Genomic DNA, 17,164 nt, shown 5'->3' on the forward strand with positions numbered 1-17,164 from the left:
GTGATCATCCTTTGTAAGAAGTGTTATGATTAGAATGAACTGTTCTTTAAATAGCCATAGCCAACAGGACCACGGGGTATTCTTGTTTTTTCAAACAAACAGAAAGGAGGCCTTACCACGCATGACAAATAAATCACTTGTGTTTTAAAATATTCTTTTCTCTTTCACAATAAGAACAATTGTGCAGTGATAGAACAATGAAAAATCAGGAGCTTTTATATGTATTCCTGGAGAGTTCTGCATTCATATATGGGACTTCAGAGCAAGGTTAGCTGCTCCCCTGGTACCAGCAAGTGTTGTGACTTCTAGCACAGACAAACAGCTACTGGGCATAGCAGGTAGTTTGGACTATGCATGGCTGGCAGCAAGTCTGCAGTGCATTGCTTTGTGAGGTACCAGTGTGAAACATGGAGTATCAGCATGTTTCTTCCCCAGTCTCTTCCATCTTTCTCCTTTCCCGCATGGACATTTATATATGCATTATAATTTGAAGATTGAGCTGCCCTTTAAACCTAGAAGCAAAATATTCATGCTTAAAAGCAAAAATGGTAGATTAAATTACTTTAATTATTGTTCATTTGTGTTACATAATGGAAGTTTACTACTAAATTAAAAATCATTAAATGGAAAATGAAAGAGATATTCAGTGGTTATGATATGATGAAAGAGAATAACCAGCAGTTAGCAGAACATTACTATATGATTATTTTTTCTGTTTGCTTTGCTGCAATTTCTCTTCATCTTGCAGTACTATTAATTTAATTTCTTTAGGATAGTCATCTAATATTTATCCAGGACTTTTCATCCTGATAAATCCCCCAAAACTTTTTTTTTAAATTATTTAAAGACAGGGAGTGAATTATTTTCTGCATTTCCAAAATGCTATCACTCACTGTTTTTAGTGGTGATATTATGATAGCACAGCTTAAGGCACAGAATGAAGAATGCATAGCTAATCTCATTGTAACTTCAGCTCACAGTAAACAGATTTAGTGTTGAGTGGGACAACAGCATGTGCCGGGAATGACTGGATCAAATAGGGAGGATTGCAGTAATGTTTCCAGTAACTCCATGAATTGAAGCAAAACTCCCTTTATAAAAAGCATAGGCATAAATCTAAGCAATGGCTTTGGAATGGTTAACTAAGGTTTGCATCACCAGAGGCCATTGCAGCAAGGAAGTCTTAGACTTGTGACGTAATCCATCTGTTCTCTTCTCTGGTGCTATGATCTGGTTAGCAGAACTGTGACTTCACTTCGAAAAGTAGAGTAGCTGGAGACAGTCCAGCTGCAAGCAGTGATAACAATCAGCCATCTAAAAGGATGCCTATAGGGAAAGGTTGAGCAAACTAGGATTGTTTAGTCTGGAGAAGACTGAATTGAGGGGAGTTATGTTAATCTCTTTTAATACAGAAATGATTATTGAGGAAAAGAACAAACTGTTCATCATAGTTAATTTAGCTATTAGAGAAGTAGTGGATCTGAATTACAGTAAGAGAGATTTAATGCAGACATGCTGGAAGATTCTAACGATGAGGATAATTAAGCACTGGGCTGCATTGCCTGGGAAGCTGGGCAATCTCCAGCGCTATGGGCTGGTTGAGCAGGTGAGGTCTATAGACTGATTTTGCATAGTTGATTCAGAGGTGGGGCCAGAGGAGAACTCTCAAGATCTCCTTCAGCCATCATTTCTTAAGTTTTCTGGCTTTTGTTAGTTTGTTTTTCTTTGATTTGCTAGTAATCCCCTCAAAGGTAGATTTCTTGTATGCCTTGAGGAAATGCTGGGAGGGACACAAGCAACTGGACTCCTACACTAGGTTTCCTGAGTGAATGCAAGCCTGTGTATGTCTTTAGCAAGAAATCTAGAAGAAAGCCATGACAGATTTACTGGTTTATAAACTTGGTTACTTACTTAGGGTCTTCTTTTGATTCAGTTTATGCATCACATTAATAGGTAAGGACAAGTTTTCTATGAATTCTTAGAAAGCTTTCCATTCACATATAGAACTCCAGGTTGGACTTTTTTACATGAGAGCTGTTAAATAATTCTCAAAATGATTTATATCCTTTATATCTATGTGGAAAAGAGTCTACTATTGTGACAGTGATGATTTCTTTTACTTAGACCTTCATTCCCTACCATTTCTCAGAGAAGTATTTTCCCTGTAACCAAGAGCAATACAGCAGCTCTATCCATAACAACATTTAATATGCATCATTAATTAACCAAGAAGTAGGAAAAGTATGATCATCAGCATTTCTTATTTACTTTATTCTTATAAATATAAAAAATTTGTTTCTTAAATAGATACTCTGTAAAACTGCAAAAGGCAGTCTAAAGAATTTAGTTGTCATGAGAATACATTGAAATCTTTCTATTCATCTGGCCTAGTTATGATCTTAGTTTTTTATCTGTGCTCAAAATATCTAGTACCTGAAATCTGCCCTAGCACTATAGAAGACAGCTAAAGGGATGTCAAAAGACTATCTAGCCCTTGCATAAAGTTAGCTTCCTCTATACTTATGGTGCTCCAAGGATGAAGACTTCACAACCTCTGAAGGCGTTCTCTTCCATTTCTTAACTGCCCTTATCACTCTGAAGTGTCTTATAAATACCTGAATTTACTCCTTGTTGCTCTAATTTAAGCCCTTTACTTCTTATTTTATTCAGTATACATCAAGCACATCCTCATCCTTTTCATGTATTCGAAGCCTGTTGTTTTACCCCCTAGGTTGTGTTATTTCTTCAGGCTATACAACCTGAGTTTGTTCAATTTAGTCACATAGATCATGTTTTCTAGACACACTTCTGATCTTTGCTGAATTCCTCTGGACTCCCCATTTGATTCTCCTTCGACTGAAACACAGTGATCTAGCCTTCACAAAGTGCTCTGGCTGAAGTCTTACTAGTGCAGAATACAGGAGAAACATAATTTCATGTATTCATGAGTGCAGAGTAGAGGGGAAAGATTATTTTATCTATCTGCATTTTTCTGAATGTCGTTTTGCCCCTTTTGCAACAGTATGACATTGGTTCAATATATTATAATCCACTAGAGCCCTGAGATATCTTTTTTTTTTTTCATAGAATCGTTTAGGTTGGAAAAGACCTTTAAGATCACCCAGTCCAACCATTAACCTACACTACCAAGTCCACACTAAACCAATCCAGGGTAGACTAGACTAAACCATGTCCCGAAGTGCCACACCTACCCGTTTTTTGAACACCTCCAGGGATGGTGACTCCACCACCTCTCTGGGCAGCCTGTTCCAATGCTTGACTACCCTTTCTGTAAACAAATTTCTCCTAATATCCAATCTAAACCTCCCCTGATGCAGCTTGAGCCCATTTCCTCTCGTCCTATCGCTAACTACATGGGAGAAGAGACCAACACCCACCTCACTACAACCTCCTTCCAGGTAGTTGTAGAGAGCTATAAGGTCTCCCCTCAGCCTCCTCTTCTCCGCACTAAACAACCCCAGTTCCCTCAGCCGCTCCTCATAAGGCCTGTGCTCCACTCCCTTCACCAGCCTTGTTGCCCTTCTCTGGACACGCTCCAGCACCTCAATGTCTTTTAAGAGCTGCTGTCTCTCTGTCCTTCCTGACCCACAATGTGCTACCTGTTAGTTGTCCATGCTAAACTGCACACTCCTTTTTTCAGAATCTCTGCAGTATGATTTGGAATAAGTGTCCTGACCTTCAGCATAAGTTCAACATTTTCCAGTGTTATTGCCCAAATTTGATCACCATATACTCTATTTTATCATCCAAACTGCATTGAGTGGTTACAAGTATTGAATAATAGCAGACTAAGAATAGACCTTTCCAGACCCTACCCTGTACCATCCTTTCCATTCTGATAGTGAATCAATGACAAATTTTATCTTCCCATGGCTTTCTGATATAATTTGCACCTAGCCCTTAGGGGCTAGATCTGTTTCAACAGGTTGCTTATGACTGAGAGTGTAATTTGAGATGGTGTCAAAAATCTTTCTAATGTTAAGATAAATGACACCTAGCTGCTTGCCTCTCATCCATGATGCCTGTTACCCTCTTACTGAAAGAAATGTGACAGCTTATAGTTGACAGATCCCTTTTGGCTGTTATTTGTCTTGTTTGTTTTCTCTGTGTTTTTAAAATGTGTGTGTTTGTTTCTTTCAGGATTTTTCTGGGAATTCAAGTTAAACTGAATGATTGATAATTCCCTGGCTGCTTCTTTTCCCCCCTTTTCTGAGCATAAGCACTGAGTTTCCCGTTTGCTAATTCTCCATACTTTGCTATAAATTCTCAAGAGCTTTCTATCTCCTCAGTCAGTTCTTTAAGTACCGTAGAATAAATCTCAATATGTTCAGTCCATATGAAAATGCCTGACTTCCTAAAGTACTCTCATTTTGAACATGTTCATCTTTCTTTCCCTAGTAACAAGGTTTTGGTTTTGGGGTTTTTTTTTAATTTTTTTTTTTTCTGACTAAATGTGCTGTGTGGTATTTTCTCTAGCTTAAAGTTCTTCCACATGCTTGTTTTGTGCCTGCCAGATCACTAAGTCTCTCCACAGAATTTTCAGTTTAATTATTGACTCTTCATTCCAAGCAGCAGCATAGACTTGGCAGAGAGAGCTCTTCCCCTGCTGCTGAAAATCTCAGTATAAAGCACAGTCTGTTTTCTGCCAGTTCTGAACTAGTTCAGACTTTCAGACTGCTTATATGTGATTTTGTTACCTGGTTGGAACTGTGTTTAAAAGGCCATTGTGATTTTCTTTTGTTTATGTAGTGCTGAAAATTCAAAATTATTATCATGGAAAGATCTGACTGTTCACTGAGAGGAGCTGGCAAAGAAGATATGAGCTATTATGGTGGAAAACCACCTTAAAGCAGTGTCAAAATGTATGTCTCAGTGTTTAGGATTTTGCAGTGCTTCAGGGTAGAACGTACTACACATATTAACAGATTTTTTTTTTCTAAAAACAGGTTGGACGAATATGTCAGGAATGGTTTAGGTGTAGTGACTCTTTTCTTGAGACAGGGAAATGAACTTGATCACTACATCTCAACCGAGCTTGTCTGTTCCGTTGTCACAGTCAATTAAGGTATAAGGTTGCTGGGGTGAGGGCAACTTTGCTCAAAATTTCAAGTGCTTCACTTTGCTGAAACACTGTTTAGAAACTGAGAAGCACAGGATCACAGGATATTCCAGCTCTGTTTTCTGTTATTGTTTGTGAGGTCAGTGATGAAGTTATTGTGTTTGTGCTTTCTGTAGTGCTACTGCTTATGCTTGGATGGAAAGCTCAGGAAATAAATGCAAAATTGCCCTGCTCTCTTCCTTCAGTTCCCTCATTAAAAATCTTTTTGCTACAATTTCCTAAAAAGCATCTGTTTTGAGGAATGCTGTGACTGCTGACTATCATGCCGATCAGTGTTGCCTTATTGTTTTTAGGATGTCCTTTTCTGTATTCTGCTGATACTCTGCTCTCCTTTATCTTATGGTTTCACTGTGAATTCTTTAGTACTGAGACCATCATTTTTTCTTGTGGATTTGTATAGCCCTTAGTGCAATTGAGGTCTTGGTCTGTGAGCAGAGTGGGAATAAAAAGAATATATTATTTGTGTGTTGGTATTATTTTGTAGGAAAGATTGTGCAGGTTGGAATTTAGAGGCATTCATTCTTAAGTTTCATAGGCACAGCACCTTTTGCATTGATCAAGAAACAGGAAATAGATTAAACCATTTAAAAATAATTGGGCAGGATTAAAACTAAAACAAAACCCATCAACACCTTTTTTTATACTGAGCTCAGGCTTTTTATGATTGGCTAATTTCTAGTTTTAAAATAATGAAATATTAAAGATAACAAAAAGGGTGACAGGTCATCTCCTTAAGTAATATTAAATATGTGTATGGGTCATGCCCTTGTTAGCATAACTCTACTGAAGTTGCAGAACTTATCTAAATCTGCTGAAGGTCTAGCCCAGTACAATTTTTGCAGGCCATCATGAAGCTGTTTGGGGACAGCAGCTTCCTGTTTTGGTAAAGAAACTCACCTTTAAACCAATAGAATGATTGAAAGCATGTAATGGTGACTATTTTTTCTTCAAACAATGGGATTTATAAAGTTAATTAGTCTTAAAATTAAAGCAAAAAATCTATATAAAATTCCTTTAAAGTCAAATGGCATCTGTGCTTAAAGTCTTGTGTTCCTTCTCTTTATTTGGAGCTGTGAAGTGGGGGAGAATATGAGCACCATTGGGAACGAAAGGTATCTGACTCAGATTGGAGGGAAATATAGTAGCTATGGAGCACTGGACTTGGGACAGGCCTGACTCAAACTTTAATTTAGGTAACTGAAAGTAACAGCAACAGATTTGGGAAGGACCATGTTTGTTATGGGTATTAAAATCTTAATCAAGAAATGTAACTAGTCAATTAAACTAGTGATGGCATGGAGCTTGGGCAGAACTGAGAAGATTCCCCAGGCACAAGGAAAGTGACATTAAAAAGCTCTTTGCCAGAACTAGGCTCCTTTTCTTTTCTCCAAGCACTAAATTTTTTGAAGTGTGCTTGCAGGCTATTTCTGCATGATCAACTGCAGGAAAAAAAAGTACTTCCAAGCCTTATGGTTCAAATGGCCTTTGTACTAGAGCTGGTCAAAAACTATCACTCGACAAGAAAAGGCAATGGTGGAAGGTTTCCTCTCAAACCAGCATTTTCTTAAAGAAAAAACCAAATCTTACAATTTTTTTATTTTTTTTTTTAATTTGAGGGGTTTTGAACATGCTTAATTATAAGCAAAGTTACATCACAGTCTGCTTTTGGTAACATATAATGACTTCAATTGCTGTGTGTACATAAGTTATATATTTAAATGCTCATTAAAATCTCTCCGAGTGCATGTCAGGTACATGTAAGAGCAGTGAGGATTCTAGGTAATGATATGCGATAGAGATTGTTCATGTGAAAATGGTCTGCATAAAGAATATCTTTGGAAAACTGATTTGCAGTCTGATCCATTGATAGTAATTATATATTTTCAAAATATAGACAATAGACCATGCAAAGCACTTCTAAAAAATCTGATGATGTCATCTTGAGTAGGATATTTCTGTGTCATAAAATTAAGGAAATAATTGTGGTGGGGTTTTTTGTTTTGTTTGGATTTTTTGTTTTGTTTGTCTCATTTGTAAATAGAAACTATCTCCAGAAACAGGTCCTTAAAAATTAATTGTGATTCATGCTTCCAGGAAAGAAAAAACATATCTTGCTTATATTGAATAGAAGTGCCTACTAGATTGCTGTAAAATTCCATCCCATAGTTACACAGTGCAGTAGCTGTTTACTTGATGGCCTGCTAATCACTGCACTTTGTGATAGTCTACTCCCCATGGAATCTGAGAATAAAATGTTGTTTTCCAGATATTCCATGCACATTAATAAGTTTGTTGTTTGGCAAATTGAAGAGGGGAATATATTGCAGCTCCGAGTCTGTTAGGGTCAGCAATCCTGTAGCCCATCAGTACCAACAAAACCACAAGTAGAGAAAAGTAAAAGCAAAAAAAAGTAAAATAAACAGATCCCAAACCATTCAAAGGCTAGCATTTTAAGACTGGAGTTTAAAGTCTGTACAGCACTAGAAAACACTCTCTGTAGGTTATGATACAGTGGTATGATTATTCCCTGTCTAAGGTTTCCACAGTATGGTCCTCTAATGTAAGTATTCAGCAGACATGAATTATATGACTTAACTAGTGAGGTTCATCTCTTTGAGGTAAAATTACAGTCTCAGCACACTAAATAACATACTTGCATTGATAAAGCAAGGCTAGTATTTAACCTTTTCTGTTTATGAGCATAAGAAACTCCATATTTTTTTACACCATTCTTTTCTGTTTGCATGTATTACCTCAGAGCATCCTTCCTTTTAATTATTTTGCCCTAGCTGAGAATGACTTGTTAATATGCCCAGAACATTAAAAATGCATTCTTTTAGTGTTAGTAATTCCAGAGATTGATGATATTGTAGTTCTGGGAAACTGGAGATGACAAGAAAGATTTTGAGAAGCTGAGGAAGCACAGAATTGTTATGATGTTTCTGGTACTAAGTCTTTGAAAAAATATTGTTTAGTTTTAAAAGTAAAAATTGTTTTAATCAAGCTTTCTAAGATATAAGTACTTGCTGGGCAAAAAACCTTCCAGACCTGAGAGGTGGAGATCAGTTATATTCCTACTTAAACTTCTTACCCACATTTTAAACTTACTTAAGTGTCTCCACTGCTCCTGTCTATGATAGCTTCCCTCCAGCCAACTACAAAGTTGAAGGTCAAGCAGGTTAAATAAGTTGCCCAACGTCACTGAGAAAGTCAGACTGTATCAGAGCCATATAGGCTAACTTTAAGCTTAGAGACTAAAGTTGTTAAACTGTTCTGTAGCACTGTTTTCAAAGAATAGAAATATCACCTTCTTTCCTGTAGTCCAGGACATTTTAAATCATACATGCATATAAATAATCATACATGCATGTAAATAGGTATTCAAATTAAAATTACAGTAAATTTAACTGTCTTTGGTTTTGCTTTAGGGAAGCTGTGAGATAGAGAGGGTAAGTGGTGTGCTAGGAAGCACGTTAGGCAGGTGGATTCAGCTTCCATCTGGGTTGTAACAACATGTGCTTCTGTTCCTAGAGAAAAAAAGAAAGAATTATTTTCCTTGTAGCATTTCAGACCAGTTCTTTAATGATCATTGCATCTAATCAAGCTTCTTAGACTCCTCTTCAAACGGATATCCTACTGCATTAATTTTCAACCAGTATGTGGTAAAACCAAAGATATGATCCCATGTTCTTTGCAAACCTCTAGGAATGTCCATGCCTGAAATTCCAGAAAATGACATCTCATTTGTTAGGAAAACATGTGTATGGGGTGAATGAGGTAAATAATTTACAGCAATTATGGCAAATATGTAACAATAGTGATTTTTATACTGCCATTGACAGTCTGGATTAATTCTGGTTTCTGTTTTGTTTTGTTTTCCTTAATTTAAAACTGTATTTTTTGTCCTTGACTTATTTTCCTTCTGCACATACCTCTTAAATATTTGTAAGTTTAGTCTGTAAGTATACCCAGCTTTTCTCTAGAGAGATAAAATCTGTCTGATAGACTGAATGCAATGATCATTATATTTAGGCTCATAATGAGTTGAACCGGTTTCAGTTTAATTTTGCTTTTTGATGGTTCAGATGACTTGATTGGACAAGGTACATTAGAGACTTGAACTTTTACTGTGAGAACAGATGCATTAGACAATTTGAAAAGCTAAATATTAGACTAAATTGCCTTAATTCACCCACTTGCTATGCTCCTATGATGAACCTTTTTGTCAGAAGAGAAATACTTCCAGGAACTCAAGACAAAAATAAGAACAACTCTTAGTGACAGCTGGAGGTGATATTTCAGTTCTTTGTCATTTTTATAACTAAGAATTTGAATATCTATTAAAAGCCATGTGAAGTTATATGTGAAGCCTTGAGGCTTCTGAAAGTCTTGGCTAACTGGCTACAAAATAAGATGTTTGCCTGTTCCTATAACTCTGGTAGAATGTACTACTTGCATTCCTCTGTCCAGATCTTGTATGATTCCATTAATTACAATAATATTCTTAAACACATACTTTTCATTATTTTAAGTAAATATCTAGCTCTGAGATGAGATTTCAAAAAAAAAAATTCCTGTAAGTGATAATATAACATAATCAGAAACATTAAAATATTATCCACCAATGTCCTTAATATAAACTCGCTGAAGGCTGTCCGAGTGCCTTTATATTGTCACCAGTTGCTGAATTATGTGAGTAAGTGATAAAATTTTCCATGATCCAAGAATGGAAAACAGAGTGGGTTTGTATACATAAATGGTTCAGAAATGATATGTGACCTATTAACCACATTTTTGATCAGTCTCCTTTGGTTGCTGAGGGCACTGCTAAATGAATGAGTTGCTTGATTACTGGAAGAACTTGGTGCCAGGAATGTGAATGTGCTACTTGTACTGTGTCATATAAATCTCATCTTGTTTAGCCTAGTTCTCACATCATTAAATTTTAGCTTTATTATTAGATATTAGAGGCAATTGTATTTGTAATGTTCATGAACGATAGAGGTGTTTACTCAATTTTGATATGAAATGGCGTTTTGTCTGTATTTTAATGGTTTAGTGAACTGTGAATCTTAGTGCTGCAAATTAAAGCAAATTGCAGCTCTGTCAGGCAGATATCTCGTATAGAGATGATTTTTATGTCTATTTAAATAGCAATGAAGCCATTCTCTTTTTGTATCATGATACATTTCATAGAAAATGAGTATGTGTCTTACAGACATGCTGTCATACTCTTTCTGATGTTTTCACTCCGGTAAGTATTGGAATAGTAGAAAATGGAACCTTATTCTAGGGGAATGTGAGGTACTTCATGATAGCACATCAATCTATAAGACACTTTCCAAATTCAGAGAAGCTAATCAAATAAAAACAATAACATTTAAACTATTATTAATAATGGATACAGAGCTAGGCTATTCCAATCCATCTGACCTAGATGATGAATTCAGATACAGTTAACAATGAACTTTGCCTTATCATGTATCACACTGTAGTGAACAGCAGTTAGAAGATGTCACATTGTCCTGGTTTTGGCTGGGATAGAGTTAATTTTCTTCCTAGTAGCAGGCACAGTGCTGTGGTTTGGATTTAGTAGGAGAAGAATGTTGATAACACACTGATGTTTTTAGTTGTTGCTAAGTACTGCTTATGCTAGTCAAGGACTTTGCAGCTTCCCATGCTCTGCCAGGTGCACAAGAAGCTGGGAGGGGGCAGAGCCAGGATAGTTGATCCAAACTGACCAAAGGGCTATTCCATACCATACGACATCATGCTCAGTATATAAACTGGGGGGGGTTGGCTGCTCAGGAACTGTCTGGGTGTTTGTCGGTGGGTGGTGAGCAATTGCATCGGGCATCACTTGCTTTGTATATTATTATTATTATTGTTGTTGTTGTTGTTGTTGTAGTATTGTTATTATTATCATTTCTATTTTACTTTATTTCAATTATTAAACTGTTCTTATCTCAACTCAGGAGTGTTTCTCACTCTTACTCCTCCGATTCTCTCCCCCATCCCATCGGGGTAGGGGGAGTGAGCGAGCGGCTGCGTGGTGCTTAGTTGCTGGCTGGGGCTAAACCACAACACACATGAAAATAAAGGTGACAAAATAAGTCTTCTAGAAACTAAATTTACCTAAGGCTACTTAATAATCTGAGACTCACCCAGCCTTAGGAGGGTCTGAGCAGTATAAAGAGTGCTGCAGACCCAGATATTTTGATCAATAAGGGCTGAAGAGATGCAGAACTTTTTCATTCTTTTCAATGTCAAAAAAACCCCTTCTTTTCTGTCTCTCTTTTTTCTGGCTTTGGCTTCTTTGCCAGTTTCTTTCCCCCATGAGAATTTTGTTTAAAAATGTGTGCCTAAAGTTAAGCTCCCCTGAAGTTAGTTTTGTAACATTTGAACTTCTAGATCACTTTGGGGAGGATTTTCCAAAGTATTTAGATTGTGAAAATTGCAGATGGAAGTGTAGTGGGGTTTTCAAAAGCACTTAAACAGACAAGGCACTTAGCTCCCATTTAAATTAATTAGCTGGATTGAACAAGTTCCCTTTGGCACTTTTGAAAGTTCCACTGCTAATTGTTTATGTCTATATAAAAAGTATGATTTTCAAAAGAGGCTGAGCATCCAGCAACTCCCTTTAAAGTTTATTACTGTTTTCAACAGTTCTGAAAATTATACAACGTCCCTGGCTCTGTGTTCCCAAATGATCCTCCTTCACTTTCTTGTTTCTTAGCAGTTTCTGCTATCATTTATTGCCTAAAGTTAATCTCAGAGAAGAAGTGGGATCAATAGTACTATAACCTAAGGATAGAAAAATAATGACACAGGTGAATCTTCTGCAGGAGTTCAAGAAGCCAAGTCCTTTGGTATATACATTCAGTGACTGAAAAAACTGATAGAGCTTTAAGACCATTGTTGTAATTATGTCTTGTACTGGATTTCCTTATTACATTCATATTATGCAAAATAATAACTCAAAAATACATTACAGGCAAAGAGTGCTGCAGGTTATGGATATCTGGGAATGAACCAGAGGACAAGAAGTAGCAGGACTTTTCAGTCTTTAATTGCTGCATATACAGAAACCCTTAGCAAACCTGTTCAGATGTAATAAAAGCAAGCCACGCTCACTCTGAGGTACAGTTTCCCCTGACCTTTACTCTGCCTCTACTACAGTAGTGTCTAAGTAGCAGTCTGACGGTGTACACGCATTAGCATTTTGGTTTCATTCAAGAGTCTGCTTTTGAAATGAATCTGCCAATTATTCCCACTTAGTACACTTGCTTATTGTGGAGTGGGTCTCAGGCTATGTGAACTGGATTGCTTTTGGCTGAAATGAAAAGAGAAGATGCTTTCCAGAAGGATATCTAATCTTCTTTAATCATTATTGGGTGTTCAGTCCACTGAACTACATCAAAATTAGTTCAATATAACCTTCTTGACTTGGTAGTGTAGGTTAATGGTTGGACTGGATGATCTTAAAGGTCTTTTCCAACCTAAACGATTCTATGATTCTCGGATTCTTTCCCAGACTCTAACTTCAAATACTGACCAATGTGAACATCAAGTCCTCAGAGTCAATGCCTTTTCTCCACAGATTGGCTCTCACTATGCCATGTTGCTTGTTAATGTAGCTATAAACAGAGTTGTCAGGATGGTTGGGTTCATGGGAGAATCCCATCTTTGCACCCACTTCCAGAGGTAAAATCCTACAATGCCAGAATCTCATATCTGCAAGTATCTTAAAGGGGATTTCTAATTTCAAACACTGGCCAATGTTTCTTGTGAATATATCTTCTCTTTTTTCTTACATAGAAAGTGAAATAAAAAACTCATGAGGAAGAACTCATAACATTTTTGTTAAGAGCTTTTTCAGAAATGTAGGTCAACCTAAATGTAACTGTAGGTTTTGCCTAAAAAAAGTAATCCAGACAAGACAGATTGTAAGATATAACTTGTATACCTTGTAAAATGCACCTGCACCAGCTATTCATTCTGGTTATTCTCTACATTGATTTAGAATTTTTTTGTACTTTAAGAGTCCATTCTTGATTGAATCGTTCCATCGCTAACAGCTAATAGTGTTTGTATTCATAATTAATTAAAAAAAAAAAGTTTGTTTAGCCAATGAGTTTTCCAACACTCATAAACATGTATTGCCATGCTGCAAATGATATTTTGTGTAGTTTATGTGTCAGATGTGCTAGAATGAAAAACATAATATGAATCTTTACCAGTGACCTTCAGAAATAGGAATTTATTATCTGTTGTTGCCACTGGGATGCGTAACCTGAGGCACTCTAATGTATTGCCAAACAGGATGAGTTTTTAAGCATGTTTTTAGTCAGTTAAAGCACTGTCAAGACAAAAGTATGTGAAATCATAAGTAGCTGTACAATAAAAAGGTATTTTTTTCTTTTTTCTTTTATTAAGGTAGAAACTCTGAAAGACACAAAGGAATTCTGTGTACCTAGCTAAGCCGTGGATTCACAATACAGTAAATGTGGCTTTAGGATGCTTAAAGCCAGATAAGAAACACTGTTGCCTGATGGTATTAAATGCTGATCTGCTATAAACTCACTTTGCTAGTTCAATATGTTAAAAAAATTGGACACCTTAGCTTTATCCTGTCAGGCTTTCTGCCAGATCAGATATTGCCTGTCCATGCCATTCTAAGTTTATGCTGGATCAGGCATTGTGTACTCTCCTGGTGATTCTGCATTTTGTGCTATAATCTGGCAAATATGCAGTACTTTTCTTTTTTGAGTCATCCCAAACTTATCCACAGATCTGGATTAATGACCATGGCCTCCTGTTGCCCCCATTATCATAGTATCTGACTAAATCACAAGCTTTGATGTATTTATTCTCCTAACAACACTGTGAAGGAGAATATGTCTTTGCTATCACACTGATTTCATCATAACATGTTTTCTCTCTTGTCTAGTAGATGAAACAGTAGGGGTTATGCAGGCTTTGAGCATTTCAGTGATTAAAATCAGGAGATTGTAACAGAGGTGAATATTTTCTTAGAGTGTCAAGTGTTCTGCTAGGGTTCTATCAAAGCTGTTTCATGCAACTGGATCATTCTTACGGTTTTTAGGAAGCTAATTACTTAAGTGATTTCTTTTTAGATAGTCACCAGATGCTGCATTCGGTGTAATTAGCACAGTCCTTGATATAAAATATGGTTAACTTCTGTAGGTTCAGCACCAATCCAAACCCCACTGAAGTCCTTGGGTGACTCGGGATTCACAGAGCTGGTTGTATGAGTGAGTTTCTTGTCTCCTCATTATTGTGTGGTCCCTTGTTTACCCCTTTGAGTGGCAAATAACAGTAAAATCCTACACTGTGCAGGAGACTGGACAGAGGAGACAAAGAGCCTGGCTGCTTGTTGCTGCTTTATTCACCCTGCATGGTGCTGTAACCAGTGCTCTGGCTCTCCGAGGAAGGCAAATGAGGCCGGCAATGTTACATTGTGATATTCTCTCAAGTCTGTTGAAAAATCGCTGGAAAAATAAACCCTTAAGGCCAAAATTATCCCTCTTGATAAGCTGTCCTCATTCTGTCCTCCTCCAGAAGGAACTGAAAACATTCCTGACAGGTGAAGTTTTGTTGCTGCTGTTTCACTTATAAATAAAGCCTCCAAATTAAACAAAAGTGCTAAGCACTTAATAGGCAAGAACAAGGCAAGTCCTTTGTCCTTGAGTGCTTACCACCTAACAGGAATGAGAAGTGGAGCATGGGAGCAACACAGAGTGATTCTGGTGCCTACAAGTAGCTCTTTGCTCTACACACTGCCCTGGTTCACTCAGTGTGACCTCTTGCAGAACACAGTCTTACTAAGGGTGGGCTAAGGAGAGCTGGGATGAAACTGAGTTATAATTTTAAGCAGGAGATGCTTTAAATCTATTAATTTCCTACTCAGATTTCATTTGGGGGGTCATACAGGAAGAATAAATAAGTGGATGAACAAAATATGTTTTGTTAATGTGGTGTTGTGGACAAATCTGGGATTTACAAAACAGGACTGCATTGTGTGCATCTGTTCTGTACTACAAAAAGATCTTAGGAATTTTTAAATCAGGAGGACTAAAGTAGTAGCCATGACATCTTTTTCCACCATGATTCAGAAAGCGGTATATACTCATTTTTATCTTCTAGAAATGTAAAGAGAACACTCTTGTACATTTCTAGACTTAGAAAGTGGAAAAGTGTAAAATATCCACATTTGTGGAAGAGGTGGCATCATGGATCTTTCTTCTGGCACTCTTTGTTCTGCCAGAGCAGATGCAAGGAGATTTTAATCTATTTCTTTACTGTACCAGAAACCATGCTGAAACTAACATAGTCTTATTTTGTAATTAAATGTTTGAGAACTACTGGTATTTATATTTGCATGTGATTAACTTTTGAAGCACTGTGTACAGGGTTTTTTTGCTTTTAAACTAGCCTGAAGTCAATAAATATCTTTACAGACGTCAATTTGGTCAGCAGTAAAAAGGTAAATAGAAACTAATGACACTCATCAAGCCTGTGGCATGAATGATTTATTTGACACAATCATTTAACACTTTCATAAAGTCAATACAAGGGAAAGAAACAGGTTTCTTATTATGGTAAACTGTATTTGTACTGTCAGCGTGCAGTGATTTATGACAAACCTGTGGCCAGGATTAGGATATTATAAATGGGGAAAATAGAAGGCTCATTAATTTTTTATACCCACAGGTAGAAGACATGCAGTGGGCTAATAGAGAACACACTCATCCAGCATCTGTCTGCAGCCTGCCCTGTAAAGCTGGGGAAAGAAAGAAAACCGTGAAGGGAGTGCCCTGCTGCTGGCACTGCGAACGATGTGAGGGGTACCATTACCAGGTGGATGAATTCAACTGCGAACTGTGCCCCATTAATAAGAGACCAAACGCCAACCGTACAGATTGCCAGCTTATCCCCATAATCAAACTGGAGTGGCATTCTCCTTGGGCCATTGTGCCCGTCTTCATAGCTATCCTTGGTATAATTGCCACCACCTTTGTGATTGTGACGTTTGTCCGGTACAATGACACACCAATCGTCAGGGCCTCTGGACGGGAGCTCAGTTACGTGCTCTTGACTGGGATTTTTCTCTGTTACTCCATTACTTTTTTAATGATTGCAACTCCTGATACAGTGGTCTGCTCGTTTCGAAGGATCTTTTTAGGACTTGGCATGTGTTTCAGCTATGCTGCCTTGCTTACCAAAACAAACAGGATTCACAGAATATTTGAACAAGGTAAAAAATCTGTCACAGCTCCCAAATTTATTAGTCCAGCTTCACAGCTAGTGATCACTTTCAGCCTCATATCCATGCAGCTTATTGGAGTCTTCATCTGGTTTGCTATTGATCCACCACATACCATCGTAGACTATGGAGAGCAGAGGACACTTGAACCAGAAAATGCCAGGGGAGTTCTCAAATGTGACATTTCAGATCTTTCTCTCATTTGTTCCCTTGGATACAGTATTCTCTTGATGGTCACATGCACTGTTTATGCTATTAAAACAAGAGGGGTTCCAGAGACCTTCAATGAAGCAAAACCCATTGGATTTACTATGTACACAACCTGCATAATTTGGTTAGCTTTTATTCCAATCTTTTTTGGTACGGCCCAATCAGCAGAGAAGGTGAGTGATGAAAAGTTTACAAATCAAATACTATCTTCTTTTTATTTTTGTCTAGCAATACTCGTAACACTACAATATTTTCACTCTTACAAATGAGTAATTCTGAATGCTAATTGCAAACAAACTCTCAGAATTTACAGATATAAAAATATACGATTCAAAAGGTAGGTTTCCTATAATTTAAAATAAGAAACTGAATGTGATTGTGCTGTGGCTGGCATAATAATGTTGACATTTTCTCAATATAACCTTAAATGACTATTTCTTCTAACATTTATTATTATCCTTCAGTGATGCTCTAGCCTGTTACATGAAGCACTATAAATCATTGTTATCATCCACAGATCTGATAGA

At 37.1% G+C, this 17,164-nt stretch overlaps 1 protein-coding gene across 1 annotated transcript in view; it reads left to right on the top strand.

Annotated features, from left to right (window-relative positions):
• The window catches only part of GRM8 (glutamate metabotropic receptor 8), a 363,184-nt gene that overhangs the window by 295,425 nt on the left and 50,595 nt on the right, over positions 1 to 17,164 (top strand). Inside the window, exon 8 of the mRNA XM_075704969.1 lies at positions 15,875 to 16,810. Coding sequence (XP_075561084.1) covers positions 15,875 to 16,810 — 936 coding nt within the window. The remainder of the gene's footprint in view (positions 1 to 15,874; positions 16,811 to 17,164) is intronic.

The sequence above is a fragment of the Pelecanus crispus genome, chromosome 1, assembly GCF_030463565.1.
Source record: "Pelecanus crispus isolate bPelCri1 chromosome 1, bPelCri1.pri, whole genome shotgun sequence".
Classification (NCBI taxonomy): domain Eukaryota; kingdom Metazoa; phylum Chordata; class Aves; order Pelecaniformes; family Pelecanidae; genus Pelecanus; species Pelecanus crispus.